The sequence below is a fragment of the Desmodus rotundus genome, chromosome 10, assembly GCF_022682495.2.
Source record: "Desmodus rotundus isolate HL8 chromosome 10, HLdesRot8A.1, whole genome shotgun sequence".
Classification (NCBI taxonomy): domain Eukaryota; kingdom Metazoa; phylum Chordata; class Mammalia; order Chiroptera; family Phyllostomidae; genus Desmodus; species Desmodus rotundus.
Genome location: NC_071396.1, coordinates 105,066,097 through 105,081,631, shown reverse-complemented (window position 1 = coordinate 105,081,631; position 15,535 = coordinate 105,066,097). Strand labels below are relative to the sequence as shown.

The window sequence follows — 15,535 nt, the reverse complement described above, 5'->3', positions numbered from 1 at the left end:
AATAAACCCATTACTATATTGGAAAGTCAGTTACAGTATTTGGTGACTTAAAGTCACATTTCCCCAAGACAATGCATGGGACTAGCAGGAAACAGTCTAGACTGGCCAGCACTTTTTTACTTTATCTAGATTCTATTTTTTTGTTTCTCACCCTTCTCAGTCATCTGTGATATGACATTGTTACATCTTACACAGTTATGCCTTTGTATACACTTGACCTCTCCTTGAAACGTCCTTTCCCCTTTTGTCTTTCTGGTGAACTCCAATTCAGCCTTCAAGGCTCAGCTTGCCTTTACTTCCTGGAAGTCTTCCTGTACCCAAATAACTCATATACTGAATTTCCAAACTTTTCACTGTAGAATTAGTACAACAGCAATCTTCTTGGGATAGGGTGACATTTTATAAGCTAAGATCCATGTCACTCAGAGCTTCAGTTCTACTTCAGATTCTACCATAGACTTGCTAGACTGTCCTTGATCAAATGGCTTAAGTTTTTTTAATCTAAAGAATGGATATGAAATGGGAAGTGAGGGTTTCCCCAAAAAGCAGATACTCTCAATACTCCCTGGCAGAACAGTGGTGAGAGGAAAGTGTCTTTACTAGTATAATCCCAATGTAAACGACTACAGCACGATCTCTAAAAGACAGGAGACCAAACATGCCGACCAAAAGCAGCATACTCCCCAAACTGCACTTCGAATTAGGGGCAAACTGTGTGCAGAAGATGACTAATCTTAAAGGGTTCCTTGCAACTACATCTAATGACACACATCTGCATGTTAAAAACCTGAATCCTATTATACTAGAATGATGTGACTGAAGTGGTTAGTGAAGTATTAAGTAGTATCTGAATAAAATACTTTTTAAGCACACAAAACCAAAAGTTCAACTGTGACTCACCACATACCTTATTTAAAAGGTGCCATTCACTCATCATTTCATGTGATCTTTAATTCAGCATGAAATGTGGCCCTGAGACTTCCAGTCAAGACGGAGGCGTAGGCAGACATGCTTCGCCTCCTCGCGCAACCATAGAAGGAATTATATCCAGGTCTCAAAACTGATGAACACCCAGAACCATCATAAAATCGAGCTGCATGGAAGTCCAACAACTAAGAATTTAAAGAAGCCACATTTATCCAGGTGGACAGGAGGGGCGGAGAGGTGGTAAGGTGCTGAGAGGTGGTGGCGGCAGCAGAATGGATGTTCCCACATTCACATACGGTGGGTAAAAATCAGGAGCCCTAGGCCAGACCACACAGCCCAGGGTTCCAGCACTGGGAAGAGAAATCCCCAATACCACTGGGGTAAAAACCAGTGGGGATTGGGGCAGCAGAAGAAACTGCTGGATTTTCTCCGCATAAAGGGCCCGTACTGACTTAGAACATATACAAACCCAGTTTGGGTTTCACCACCAGGGCAGCATTTGGAAGGGTGCCAGATGCATACAGGAAGTAGGTGCAATGACTGGAAACGGGCAAATCTCCAGAAGTCAGGCAGCAGCACGGTCCCTCCCCAAGTCTTCCCCCACCACACAAAGAGCCCCAAAGCAGTGAAGTGTGTTGCCCCACCCTGGCAATTACCTAAGGCTCCACCCCACACAATTTACAGGTGCCTTTGCTGTTACATAGGCCACTCTACTAAGACAGGGAGTAAAAGCAGCTCTACCTAGTATACAGAAACAAAACAGGGACGGCCAAATTGAGGAGACAAAGAAATATGGCCCAAATGGAAGAACAGAACAAAACCCCAGAAAAAGAACTAAACGAAATGGAGATAGGCAACCTAACAGATGCAAAGTTCAAATCACTGGTGACCAGGATGCTCAGAAAACTCACTGAGCACGGCAACAACATAAAGGAAGAAATGAAGGCTACATTAAGCACAATAAAGAAAAATCCACAGGGAACCAACAGTGAAGGGAAGGAAGGAAGCTGGGATTCAAATCTATGATTTGGAACGTAAGGAAGAAATCAACATTCAACCAGACCAGAAAGAAACAAGAACTCAAAAAGTGAGGACAGGCTTAGAAACCTCTGGGACAACTTCAGATGTGCCAACATCTTAATTATAGAGGTGCCAGAAAGAGAAGAGGAAGAGCAATAAATTGAAAACTCATTTGAAAACATAATGAAAGAAAACTTCCGTAATTTGGTGAAGGAAATAGACATACAAGTCCAGGAAGCACAGAGAATCCCAAACAAGTTGGATTCAAAGAGGATCACAACAAGACACATCATAATTAAAATGCCAAAAGTTAAAGATAACGAGAGACTCTTAAAAGCAGCAAGAGAAAAGCAGAGAGTTACCTACAAAGGAGTTCCCATAAGACTGTCAGCTGGTTTCTCAAAAGAAACCTTACAGGCAAGAAGGGACTGGCAAGAAGTATTCAAAGTCATGAAAAGCAAGGACCTACAACCTAGGTTGCTCTATCCAGCAAAGCTATCATTTAGAATGGAAGGGTGATAAAGTGCTTCCCAGACAAGGTAAAGCTAAGGGAGTTCATCACCACCAAGCCATTTTTACAGGAAATGTTAAAAGGAACTTACTTAAGAAAAAGAAGACCAAAAACATGAACATTAAAAAGGCAACAAATTCACAACTATCAACAACTGAATCTAAATAAATAAATAAATAAATAAACAAACTAAACAAACAACCAGAACAGGAACAGAATCATAGGTATCGAGATCATTTGGAGAGTTACCAGCTGGGAGCAGGAAGAGAGAGAATGGGGGAAATGGCGTTGGGATTAAGAAGCAGAATTGGTAGGGGGGATGTTAAGAATAGCATAGGAAATGGAGAAGCCAAAGAACTTACACAGGTGACCCATGGACATGAACTAAGGAGCGGATTGCTGGAGCGGAGGGAGGTACTGGGCAAAGGGAGGTAAAGGGAGGAAAATTGGGACAACTGTAGTAACATAATCAATAAAATATACTTAAAGGAAAAAAAATTTAAAAAGTAAAATGTTCATACAGTTTTTTAAAATGTGGCCCTGATTTGCCCACATTACTCATTTTAAGGGTAAACCCAATATATCATTTTAACCAAAAGTTCATTGCAGTGACGAATTTTTCCAGAAAAAAGATGGCCTAAACAACAGTGTGGTGATTGCTGGAGGGAGAGGGGTGTAAGGGGACTAAATGGTAATGGAAAAGAAAAAAAATGAAGGTTAAATAAAATACTACGGTTAATACTGAAAGCAAGGCCACAGGAGGGAGAGATAACCACTGTGATAACCACAGTCACGAGAACAGTCAGCATGTCAGCCATTCATCACCAAGGAGAGCGATCCGGGCTGTGTGACCTTAGCAAGTGTCAGTTTGTAACACGGGGCCATAACTGTATATATGGCTGCCACCCTCAGCCTCATCCACCACTGCCCCTCCAGCCACTTTGAAAACATGCTGGATACCGGAATCTATGTGAATCCTTTTTGATACTGCATATAATAGGATGTCTACTGAATTTTTAAAGCATGGTGTGCATAAATATTTTAGGAATGACTTTAAAATAAATATGGTAATCCTCCCAAAGGAGCTATTTCCACATTATCTGCCACATTCACCCAAAATAAAACTCTAAAGGGACTGTCTTGGGTATATAGTTTTGGCAAGCAATACTAAATCCTAACATTAAGTTTAAAAAATAATAGGTATATAAAAACCCATCTTGATAGAAAATATCTAATTAATAATCTTTTATAAAACTTCCCAAAATCAAATGAAACAAATCAGAACAAAGATTAACATTTTCTTATTAACTAAGATCTAGAAGCATAAACTGAAAATAACAGTTTCCTCTTAAATTAATTATCTAATTCATTTTGTTTTGTAAAACATTGGAATTTGGTTCGTTTTGTCTTCCTACCCTGACTGCAATGCAGATGGTCATTAAAAATCAGAACCTCTTTGGTTTTCCCTCTTAGATCCTTATCAAAATGACTGAATCCTCATTTAAATATCAGGATGTAAAGACACTCCATTCTGTGAATGTTTTGTTTCTTAGTAAAAAGAAAAAGAAACTATTTCCATAGGAACCCTGAGTGTGACTAAAATGGGTAACTTCCTAATACCCACATATGAGGAAGAACAGAGGACAACGGAAAGGGGAAGCTGGAAGAAGAAGTGGCTTATAACAGCAAGGCTTTGCCACCCCAAATTTCCCATAAGCACACATTCCCACATGGAGAGAGGTTCTCATCCTCTTTCCAACAGCCCCAGCCTACTCTCCCAGGATGCTGGGTTAAAGAAAAAGATACTCTCACAGGATTATCCACAATACACAAAATTTAAAGAAGGATATAGCCATATTTTATGCAGGGTGTTACATCCAAGTAGGGCATTCCCTCACGCATTTCTTCTGTAACATCTAATCTCTTTAATCAGCCCCTTACAACACATTTGACCTTTAACTCACTAACCATACCAACTAAAATTTTTGTGTATCTGGTTTTTCAGATTGGAGAGAAGGAAGATACTGTATCTAAAATCTGCTTTTACTAGAACGTTTAGCCCTTAGCCCCCCATTCCTGACTTTTCAGGAAGAAGTCTTTCTTCCCAATGTCTGCCATCCTTCATGACTTTACCCCAAAAGGCTGTTGCGGTTGTTAAGAGCAGAAGCAGATCTAAGATTGTTCAGATAACTAAGCATGCTTGTGGCTTTATCTGCTTAAAATAAACATAAAAACATAATACTTAAAAAACGACTGTCTGGCCAATCAGTGATGATGGTAGTAATGATGGTCATAAAGTTATTTTATTTATGTATGTATCGGTTTAGGCAGTCACATTCAAGTGCACACCCAACTTCCACACACAATGATCATTATATGCGTATTTCATACAAGCCCTGTTACTATTATCTTTATTAAATGAAAAAGCTTAACACTGAGAAACTTGGATACTGTCACCGGACCAGTGAATGACACAACCCATGTGGGCCTTACTCTGAAACCCGAACTCTTTACCCCACACCATTCTGCTTCCCAAATATTCAGAGCCTTTCTGAAGGGAAAGGAGGATAAGGTTCTAATTCAAATTCATCCTAGTTAACACCAGTTAACTGCTAGTTAACTAGTAATCTAAGGCCATTAACACAAACTCACTCCCCCCACCTGGAAGCACTCACCCACACTTGGAAGTGTGAAGTGTAAACTGCAATCCTGAGTACGTCTGTGTGTGTGAATTCTCTTCTGCATATAGCTATATTGCATCTCAGCACATACATACCCAATGCTTTCTAATGCAATACAATAATCAGTGACATGGCAAACCCACACCAAGATTCCTCTCCGCCGTGCCTCCCCACCCTCCATCTTCCTATGGAGAGGTCTGCATAATCAGAGTGAGAGCCTCGCTATTGGTACGCTATCCTATTAGACCAAGGAGATGGGATATTGGCCAACCAGCAAAGACAGGATATTAACCCAGCGAACATGTGACATTTACAATCACCAGCAACAAGGTAGAAATCAGTATTTTCCGCACCCTAGCTAAGACATATTTCATATTCTACCTCTTACGTTTCATTCATCTCTCTGCTGTCTCTACAGAAAGCTCTCTGAAGTTAAGAACTGTATCTTGCCATAGTTTTGAAGGTGCAAGTATAGAGTCCAATTATGCTACGATTTTTGACTGCGGCTACACTTACCCAGTTTAAGACCTACCAAGCGAGGGGAATTGGACTTGTTCTTTGCTGTGTCCCAGTGCTTAATAAACGCTTGCTGGCTTCTGAACAGTGACTCATTGTTTGTGTGAATGTTTAATATACAACACTACTAAACTCAGTACCTATTAATCTTTTTGTTGTTATTGTTCGAATCAAAACAATCCGTCGTTGGTAAGCCTGATAATTTACATATACTTTTGTTTATATACTTATCTCTAGTTGTTTAAGAATTTATGCCTCTGGTTTGTTCCCAAAAGAATGTAAAGCAGCTGACTGCATTTAGTCTAAAAGATCAAAATATCTCCATATAGGACATTCTAAGAAATACGGGACCAGTACTCCCCCCAAAACTGTCAAGGTCTGGAAAACACAAGGACTGAAAAACTGTCACAGAGCCGGGGAGACAAAGAAGACAGAAGTACGCATTGCCTCTAGTACCAATCAGTTCTACACGCAAGTCTGAAGGAGACCCGCCGCTGTTCCCATTTTCTCTAGTGGAGGTGCTGCCCTGTACATTTGGAACCTCCATTTGCCTACTAGGTTGGCAGAATCTTCTAAGTCCTATCCTAAACTCTGTTCACTGCATCTTCTCTAAAAGGGGCAGAAACTACAGTTCCTAAGGGCATCGCATCATCAGAGAACACAGTCTTTATCTGATCGTTCAAATGCAACAAGTATTTCAAAAAGACTCACTAGACATTATCCTCTAATTTTCTGTTAACTGTTTTACAAAGTTACTCCCTATTCGAATGACAAATAATTACATCATACTGCAGTCTGAGTCATACTGGACTTGGGTAAGAAATTGGATTATAAATTCAAAAATATGAAAGCAAATTCCACGGTAATGCTTTTGCACCCCAGAGAGGTTTCATCACTTCATGAGCACACCCAAAAGCAAGGCACGAAGCCCTGTGACCCATCCATTTCGCACTTGATTCCACAAATGTCATACAGAAACGTTCTCACACACAGTACCTGTAATACCAGCATTTATTTATCTTATTAATCATGCTATTCTGGTTTCTACTGCACAGACACACAGAAGTACACTGTTTCATGGGTCATGGTGACCTTGGTTTTTTAAGGGATTATATAAAATGGCAAAAATAACTAAGATGAAAAAAGAAACCATTCAGAAGGCAGAAGTTGAAGATGGCACAAGATTAGACTCTCACAAGACCAAATAGCAGACGAGGGGAAATCCGTGACAGATCTCTGGGTGCTCTGTGGTTCTGCAGTGGTCCTCCCTGGACCAGTCTCGCAGTCTCGGTTTTAATGTTCCTCACCGGCAACGTCACTATAGTAATGCCAGTCTGCCCACTGAGGTTTTTTAAGTTTAAACAAAACCTGGCAAACGAAACACAATTTTTAAAAGCTACTTTTCAGCCAACATGAGCTTTTAAAAATCTAAAAATTGCTAACTACTGGCAGTATCTGAAAGAAAGTTTTGGGTGTATAACTGTATTTGGAAACTGGGTAAAGCAGAAGGAAAGCAACTCTTTAGCCAATGAGAAGCCGAACAGAAGATTTCTTCAGTAAGTGCTTCTTACCTTTGACACTTGTCGAAGCCACCTTAAATACTCTGTGAATGTATCGAAACAAATGTAGTAAGTCTGGCTTTGGGGTCCAGAGGAGCTAAATGCTAAACAGTGCTGGTGCCTTTTCACTTCTTCTACCTATAAATACAAACAGAGACAGACAAAAGCAAGTCAGAAAGCAGAATCATCCACATGTTTCTTTAACTCCACCTTAGATCAGAGAGCCTGCACAGATCTGTATCTTTCCCCTTATGAGTATGTTTCTCTGCCTTTAACACATGTAAGATCCTGAGTCTGACCAGCCAATCCGAGTTACCAGAAAACCACAAAAAGGGGAGTGTATCTCCACTAGATCTCCCCACAACAGCGAGATTCTTCTTCCTATTTAAAATTGGGACAGACTCCCTTTCTGATCCTTCTGAATCCTCACAACAGGATGCTTACTTCCTCTTGGGAAGATTTTTACGCGAGAATTTTTACATCAGGTGGATTTTTACTTATGGAATTTTTGTATTACTCTGAATTACAATCTTCTTGTTAAAGAGCCCTTCAAGCATGTTAAATCAGTGTTTTAAAATTTAACGTGAAATTAAGATAAACTAAAATAAAACCCTACTGTGAGAACTTTCAAGTCCTAATAATGCAGTGACGTGGGCAAACGAAATTTCCAAGCAAATTTATCAGCAATTTTTGGCAAATTTTTAGAAAAATGTTTTACCACCACTAAATCAAGAATTAAAAAACAAGAGGCCTACATAGTTCTATAACCATTTAAGAAATTGTATGAATATTTTTAGAAAGATTTTATTTATTTATTTTTAGAGGGGAAGGGAGGGAGAAAGAGAGGGAAAGAAACATCAATGTGTGGTTGCCTCTCACGCGGCCCCCACTGGGGACCTGGCCCACAATCCAGGCATGTGCCCTGACTGGGAATCGAACCGGTGACCCTTTGGTTCACAGCCCTCGCTCAATCCACTGAGCTACACCAGCCAGGGCTGAATGAATATTTTTTAAACTAAATTTATTTTTTAATTTAAGTATAGTTGGTATACAACCTTATATTGGTTACATTAGCTTCAGGTGTACAATATAGTGATTTGACACTTTTATACCTTACAATGTGATCACCCCACTGATTATAGTAATCACCTGTCACCTTGTAAACTTAATATTATTTTTTTAAAACTCTCAAAATATCAGGCTCACATGGTTTTATAGTTGAGTTCTACCAAAGTTACAAGAAACAAATCATTCCAAAGTTGTGCAAACTCTACCAAATAAAAAAAATGAAGAGAAACACACCAACCTATTCTACAAGACCACTAGAACCAAAAATAGATCAGAACAGTAAAAGAAAGGAAACTTACAGGCCAATCTCAGCCATGAAGACTTATCCTGAACAAAATGTCCCACCAGAATTCAGTAATATAGAAAGAAAGTATCTAGCACAAGCTGGGCCCTGGCTGGTGTAGCTCAGTGTATTGCGCGCAGGCCTGTGAAACAAACGGTCTCTGGTTGATTCCCAGTCAGGGCACAGGCCTGGGTTGCAGGCCAGGTCCCCAGTAGGGGACATATGAAAGGCAAAAACACACTGATGTTTCCCTCCATTTCTCGCTCCCTTCCCCTCTCTCTAAAAATAAATAAATAAAATCTTTTTAAAAAATTAAAAGAAAAAAGAACAAGTTGGGTTTAACTCAGGAAAGGAAAGGTGGTTTCACACTGTCACTGGAACTACGATGTTACTGATCACATGAACAGATTAAAGAGGACAACCCTACCGTCCGCCCACACACACTGTCACTGGAACTTGACAGTCTTGGTCACGTGAACAGATTAAAGGAAGACAACCCTTCGGTCCTGCCCACAGAAAAAACTCGCAGTAACATTCCCCGCCCATTCACCATTCATGATAAACCTCTAAGCAAACGAAGAACTCCAACAAATCCCTTAAACTGAGAAAAGGTATTTATCAAACATCTAAGGCCAACTTCAATGTTAATGAGATGCCATTATTAACCATAATAAAATCATCAATTAGACAAGTAACCACTGTTTCTTTTCAATACCATACTGGAGTCCTGGCTATTAGAGTAAGACAAAGAAGTGTATTACGGAAGAAATAAAACTGTCATTATTAGAATATGACATGATTAGCTACATAGTAAACTCCAAAGAATCTATAAACATTAGAACAAATAAGAAAATTGAGCAAGGTGCCTAAATATAAGATCAATATTCAAAAACAAACTATTTCTATGTACTACAGAGAAATTGTCATTTAAACTAACCTATATTGACAGAAATCAGGCCCGTGGTTTCTTGGGGAAGAAGTGAGAGGAAAAGGGTGGGATGGAAGGGTACAAAGGAGCACAAGAAAACTTTTAGGGGTAATACAGTCCCTATCTTTTTTGGAAGTTTTTTTTCTTATTCTCATTTGAGAGAGAAGAGAGGAAGGGAGAGTGAGAGAGAGAAACATCAATGTGAGAGAGAAAGACCAATCAGCCGCCTCCTGCACTCACCCCAATCGGGGACCAAGTCCACAAGCTGGGCATGTGCCCTGACTGGGAATTGAACCAGCGATTTTTCGGTTATGGGACAACATTCCAACCAACTGAGCCACGCTGGCCAGTGCCAATCCCTGTCTTGATTATGGTGATGGTTCAATGGTTGTATATAGCTCTCAAATTGCAATCTTGGAACTATACAGTTAGAAAATGTTATCAAAATGTGCAGTTTACTGTACGTCAATTATACCTCAATAAAGTTTGGTGAAGAGCTACACTTGTACACCAATGTGAGTGTAAAATAATAACCATAGAAAACGATCTGAAATCACTTTGTAAAAGTAAATGTGCATCTGCCCTGCAGCCCAATAACTGCACTTCTAGATAGGTGTCCAAGAGCAGTATTTCTCAAGGAGGCCACCACAGGGATTCTGGCTCCAACAGCTGTGCACTGTGAAGGACTAATACTTTGCTGACGTTTTACTCTCTGAGCCCCTGCTCTGTAAGTGCCAACAGTGTCTCCTTGCAGCAAAGGTACTGCTGTTAACTATGCCCTCACATACTTCTCCATCGCCCAGATCCCCTGCAATGAAGGTGCAGCCGTGCGACTGGTCCTGGCAGATGAGCCATGGACAGGAATGGCCTGTGTCCCTCCTGCAGCCAAATGTGCATGAGTTGGGTAATGACCCTCCGCTATCTCTCCCCCCGGCCTCAGCAAGAGAGGACGGCTGCACATTCCAAATGTTGCAACTGGAAGAGAGCAGAGCCTCTGTCAGGCGGGGTCCCTGTACAGTTATGTGACAAAAGAAATCTCCACCAATCCAGAACGGACGTGGAGTGTGAGGGAGAAATAACCACCAGGATGAGTCACTGAGACGTGGGGTGTTTGTTACTCCAGCAGAATTTAGCTTACATCAGCGGACAGAGAGCACACTGACTGTTCCATCACTGGAGAAAACACACGCACAGAACACCAAACGTCCCCTTCGGGCGCAGTAACGTAGTTGAGAACTACTGTCCTAGGAAAGCTATTTGCATACTAGGAGGCAAATCAACCTAAGACTGTTTCAGCAGAATCATTTATGATAATGAAAAACGAGAAGCAACCCAAATGTCCATCAACAGGAAAATTACTGAATAAATTACGGGAATTTACAACATTTACAGAGTGGAACGTTATACAGAAATAAAATTCACATTTAGCAAGCTACATAGACTCTCATTATAAAGCATGGTATTGCATGAAACCATTCACTCACAGAAGACCACACAAAGTACGACACCATTTTTATGCAGATCACAAACAGCACAACATATTTACATGATAAAACTTATTTAAGAAAATGATAAGCCATATTCTAGGACAGTGGATACTGCTTGGGGGAGGCAATGGGACAGATGTAAGGAGAGCAGAGGCAACACCGGCGCTGACCCTGCCATTTTTCCTGGCTGCGTAGCAGGTTACCGGTTACTTAGTTCATTAGGCATTATTACTTGGCAAAGAGTAAATGAAATATTAATTAAATAAGGTACCTAAAAATCTATTTAAATTCCAAAGAACAAATTAAATGTATCGTAACAATTGTACAATGAATGAAAACTTCTCTCTCACACAAATACTTTTTAACAATTAAATGTTAAGAGAGCTTTACTTAACATCATATTTGGAATTCCACATGTGAAAATGTGAACAAATGATCACACTCAAGTGGCGTACCTCATCTGATTATCACAACAAGTGTGTCTAGGTTATGATGAATTCATCTAACACCTCGTTACGAGCTCTTCTTTATAAAAAATTTTTAAATTACATTAAAAAACTCTTCCATTTATTCTCGGTTTTTCCTTTAAGAATACAACAGAATGAAAAAAGGAACAGACAAACATTAATGAAAACTCAGATTGCAAAGGCTGAATTATTTTTCCTAACTTGGTCAACTGGTTTTTAAAAGACTTAATTTTTCAACACACTTAATTACTTTTAAAGACATAATGCAAAACAGGTTTTACAAGGTTTGTCTGTGAGAAAAGAAAGCTATTAACTTTCCATTCACTCAGTGGTAGAAGATCATCCAATAACAGGCCTGGGAAACAGGGCAAGTCTCTGGCTCTGAATGAAAATGTTAATTACAACTGGATCTTCTGACCTTATCTGCACATTTCACTTGCCTTCCAGCCTCTGCTTCTTTGAACATAAAAATCTTTAGGGCCATCTCCTTCACATGTCAACAGATCTTTCACCCTTCAAAAACTGCTACCTCCTTCACCAGAAATGTCCAGTCCCCCCCACGAAATGCAGCATTCCTCCCGCTACTCTGCCATACTACTACCTTATACCTCTCTTAGAGCAGATCCTGTTATGCCCATCCTTCATCTCTGGAGAAGTAAATTGTAAGCTAATCAAAGGCAGGAACGATGACCTACCCATCTTGGTATTTCCAGGACGCCAAGCAAAGTGGCTTCCCCACCGAGGATATTTAATAAATAGTTACATTAAATTTGCCTATGCAAATCCTTAACATCATAAAGAGAAGAAAGAGACTGTTGACTTAACAGAGCATCAAACATTAAATACACATTTTTAATGATGCGCTATAGGAGTAATATTGACTAAATTTTCAGTAATCCATCCAAAGGACAAAATCTTCAGTAACAAAATATCGCTAATTCTTCAATGTTCAGACAAAAGTTAAGCAGCCATGGTTTCAAACTGGATGACTGAAATACATCTAAACACCCCTTGCAGCCTGGCCAAAATTCATTTTTAAAAATGATCGAGTATTAGTCTTCTGAGAATTAGAATGTGTAAGAGCTGAGGGAGATAAAAACTGACGTGGGCTATTTACTCATAAGGAAAAACTAGTTTAAAATTATGAGTGAAGAATGAACTTGCTACATGGCAGGGAACAACACACCATTTCTTACTGCCCACATCCGGTCTTACCTGCTTAATTGCTAATCCCTGGAATGAGCAAATCAAATTTTACCAAACTAAAAAAAGTTCACTTTAACAAAAGACTGTTTCTTATTTTTCCTCTCTTTATATTCTCCATATTTTGCCTTCTTTCCCGTGCTCATTTGGGGGGGAAATAGTTAAAGAAAATATTTCTTTCATATGTCCCCGATTTCCAAAAATCCATTTCTCCATCCAAGTTTACCGTTCCATTTACTAACAGATTATCATTATCACTTAAAAATGAGGAAATACATAGAACTCTAGTAATGGTACCCCTACCAATGTTTGGAATTTATAAATCTGGCAAAAACATTTTCTTAAGCAATGTTGTTCTTTTTATTTTACAAGTGATAGGAATAAAATAGTTAACATGCCCAAAGAAAAGCAGCTGGTAAATGTCAGAGAAATCTATTAGTTGTAGCACAGGTTTTCTCCAAAATTAGTAACATTTCAGGTTCAAAAGTTATGATTAGCTACAGTGATAAACTAAAAATGCTATCCCCCCAGTCCCTAAATACAAATGCAGAGTGATGGCAAAATGAGGTCAAAGATTCAAGCTAGAGAGCCAAACCTTCGATAAGCATGCTTGCTTGGGACGACCCCAAGGTCATGGACATACACTACAAAACACATGCTCGAGATATCAAAAGGTGTCTCCTCGTAAGTAATGACATCATCTCCAGCCCAGCCCACACCACTGAAATTCCAGTTGCTCTATTTTCAGTCCTGTAGCTGAAATGCATTACTACGGAAGCGAGGATCACCAGGGCCTCGCATGAGCCAACGGGCATTGTTACTGTCCACCGCTCCACCAACCAACAATGTCCACTGGTGCGATCAACAGGAACTGAGTAAGACCTTTAGACCAGCCAGAACCCATTCACCCATCATCACGGAAATGGCTCCTTAAGGACACTGGGAGATCTGTTAGTATCTTGTTTGTTTTAAACTTACTTTTCCACCAATTAGGGGCAGAACGTGCATCTTTCCGGTCAAGCTGTCTTTCACAGACGACACTATCAGGCAGGTCCCGCACAGAATGACTTGGCGTCTGGTCCATCGGTTCACCGGCAGCTGCATTTTGCCTTTACGCACGTTATACATTCCTGAGAGCTGAATCCGTTCAGAGCTACCAGTGCCGTGAGGTTTTCCTGGAACCAACGCAAGCAAACATTTCAGTCTTAAAGAAATAAGCCTTTTCCTACTCATCAGCATACCAGATAAATTACTTGGACAACAGAGAGTAATTATAGAGAAACAATCTAATTTGTAATTGAAAGAATCTGAAACATGAAATAATGCAATTATGGTTAGAACTACCACATCTCCACACGCGTAATTTTAATATTAGGTGAAGAAGAGCTTTTTCCTTCAAAAACTGGAGAAAGACTATTTTTAACTCCTCTGTTGTAACCCAAGTTTTATTTTCTTCTATATCCTTCACAATTTAATTTTACCTTTAAAAAAGAGATAACTACAGATTTTTATGAATGGCTAGAGTTAAAATATTATTGACTGAGACAGCAAAATAACATTCAAGATCTAGCATTTAATGAAACTGATCAGTTTGAATGCAATTAACTACTGATATTCTTCCTTCTACAGATATTCAATGTGTGCAGGGTGTGGCAAAAGTAGGTTTACAGTTGTGAGTAGGCGAAACACTGAGTTTATTCTTGTATTGTTATTATTTATTATTGTATTATTTTCCATTTGAACAACTTTTTTTCCCCACCCTGAATTTACTATTAAGGAGACAGTTAAAAAAACAAATGACTTCTCTGATAAGAAAATACTGTTCTGCAACCCTAAACGACGGTGTGTGTGGTACTTGTGATGCATGGCGGGAACAGAGACAGGCAGAGGTCCACCGAGACTCACAGGCAAACAGAGAGCTGAGAAAGATCTGAAGAGCCTGCATTTCCCAGCTGAAAATGAGTTCGGCGGAATAACATCAGACAAGTCCTACGAACTGAATAGGAGAACTACTGTGATTACCATGTGATGAAATATGTCAACAAGAGAAAAATACTTCCCAGTTCTGGACAATGAATATATAACATCGAAGAGGCCTGAAGCCCATGCTCAGAAGTAAATGAGGGATGCGTGGCTGTGAGTAGGACCCACGCCAGAAATGTATTTATGCAGAGGTTTGCCTAGTTGCCAAGGGCTAGCAGAAGAAACAGATTTGAAAGACGTTATATTCTTATGAATATTAACATTAATGTAAATACCACGCATTTTGGGTAAATGTCTAATAGCTACTGGAGAAAGAAACAGGAAGAGCAGCAGCACCAAAAACGGATCTCAAGAAGATCCAGCGAGTGAACCCCCCCAACACATACCTCTGGGCAGATACCTTAACAAGTACCAAAACCAGCAGGTTTGGACTTAGCTTCTTCTTCCTCCCTGTCATCAGAGATTCTTATATAATGAGTACTGCACACTACACAATTCTGTTGGGGCTGGGTCAGAATGGAGTGTGACGTGAGCCACCTACCTGAACCTGGCACCTAGCACCAACCACACAGCTAGCACTCCAGTGGACCCGAGGGCTCCACCACATGCTAATACTCCCTTCCACAAAGCAACAGGAAGCCCAGGAGACTTCAAAATAAATGTGACTTGCCCAAGGCTGCCAGGGAAGAGCCAGACCACAGTCACTGACTTGTCCCATTTACACCCAGAGAGGCATCTGCCTAGGCTCCCAGTCTAAGAACTCCTTTCTGCACGGCAGAAGTTGTTCCTGCAGGGACGAAAGCAGGGAGAAGAGACGCCGAGGAAAAGTGGAAGTAACAGCAAGACCAAAAACAATGGACAATGGGCACTCAGACCGCCAAAGTCCAATTTCCATGGCTAAC

At 40.1% G+C, this 15,535-nt stretch overlaps 1 protein-coding gene across 1 annotated transcript in view; it reads right to left on the bottom strand.

Annotated features, from left to right (window-relative positions):
• PHLPP1 (PH domain and leucine rich repeat protein phosphatase 1) overlaps positions 1 to 15,535 on the bottom strand; it is a 171,602-nt gene that overhangs the window by 75,026 nt on the left and 81,041 nt on the right. Inside the window, exons 2-3 of the mRNA XM_024580518.4 lie at positions 13,629 to 13,825; positions 7,227 to 7,352 (exon numbers count right to left, since the gene is read on the bottom strand). Of these exons, the coding sequence (XP_024436286.3) occupies positions 7,227 to 7,352; positions 13,629 to 13,825 (323 nt within the window). The remainder of the gene's footprint in view (positions 1 to 7,226; positions 7,353 to 13,628; positions 13,826 to 15,535) is intronic.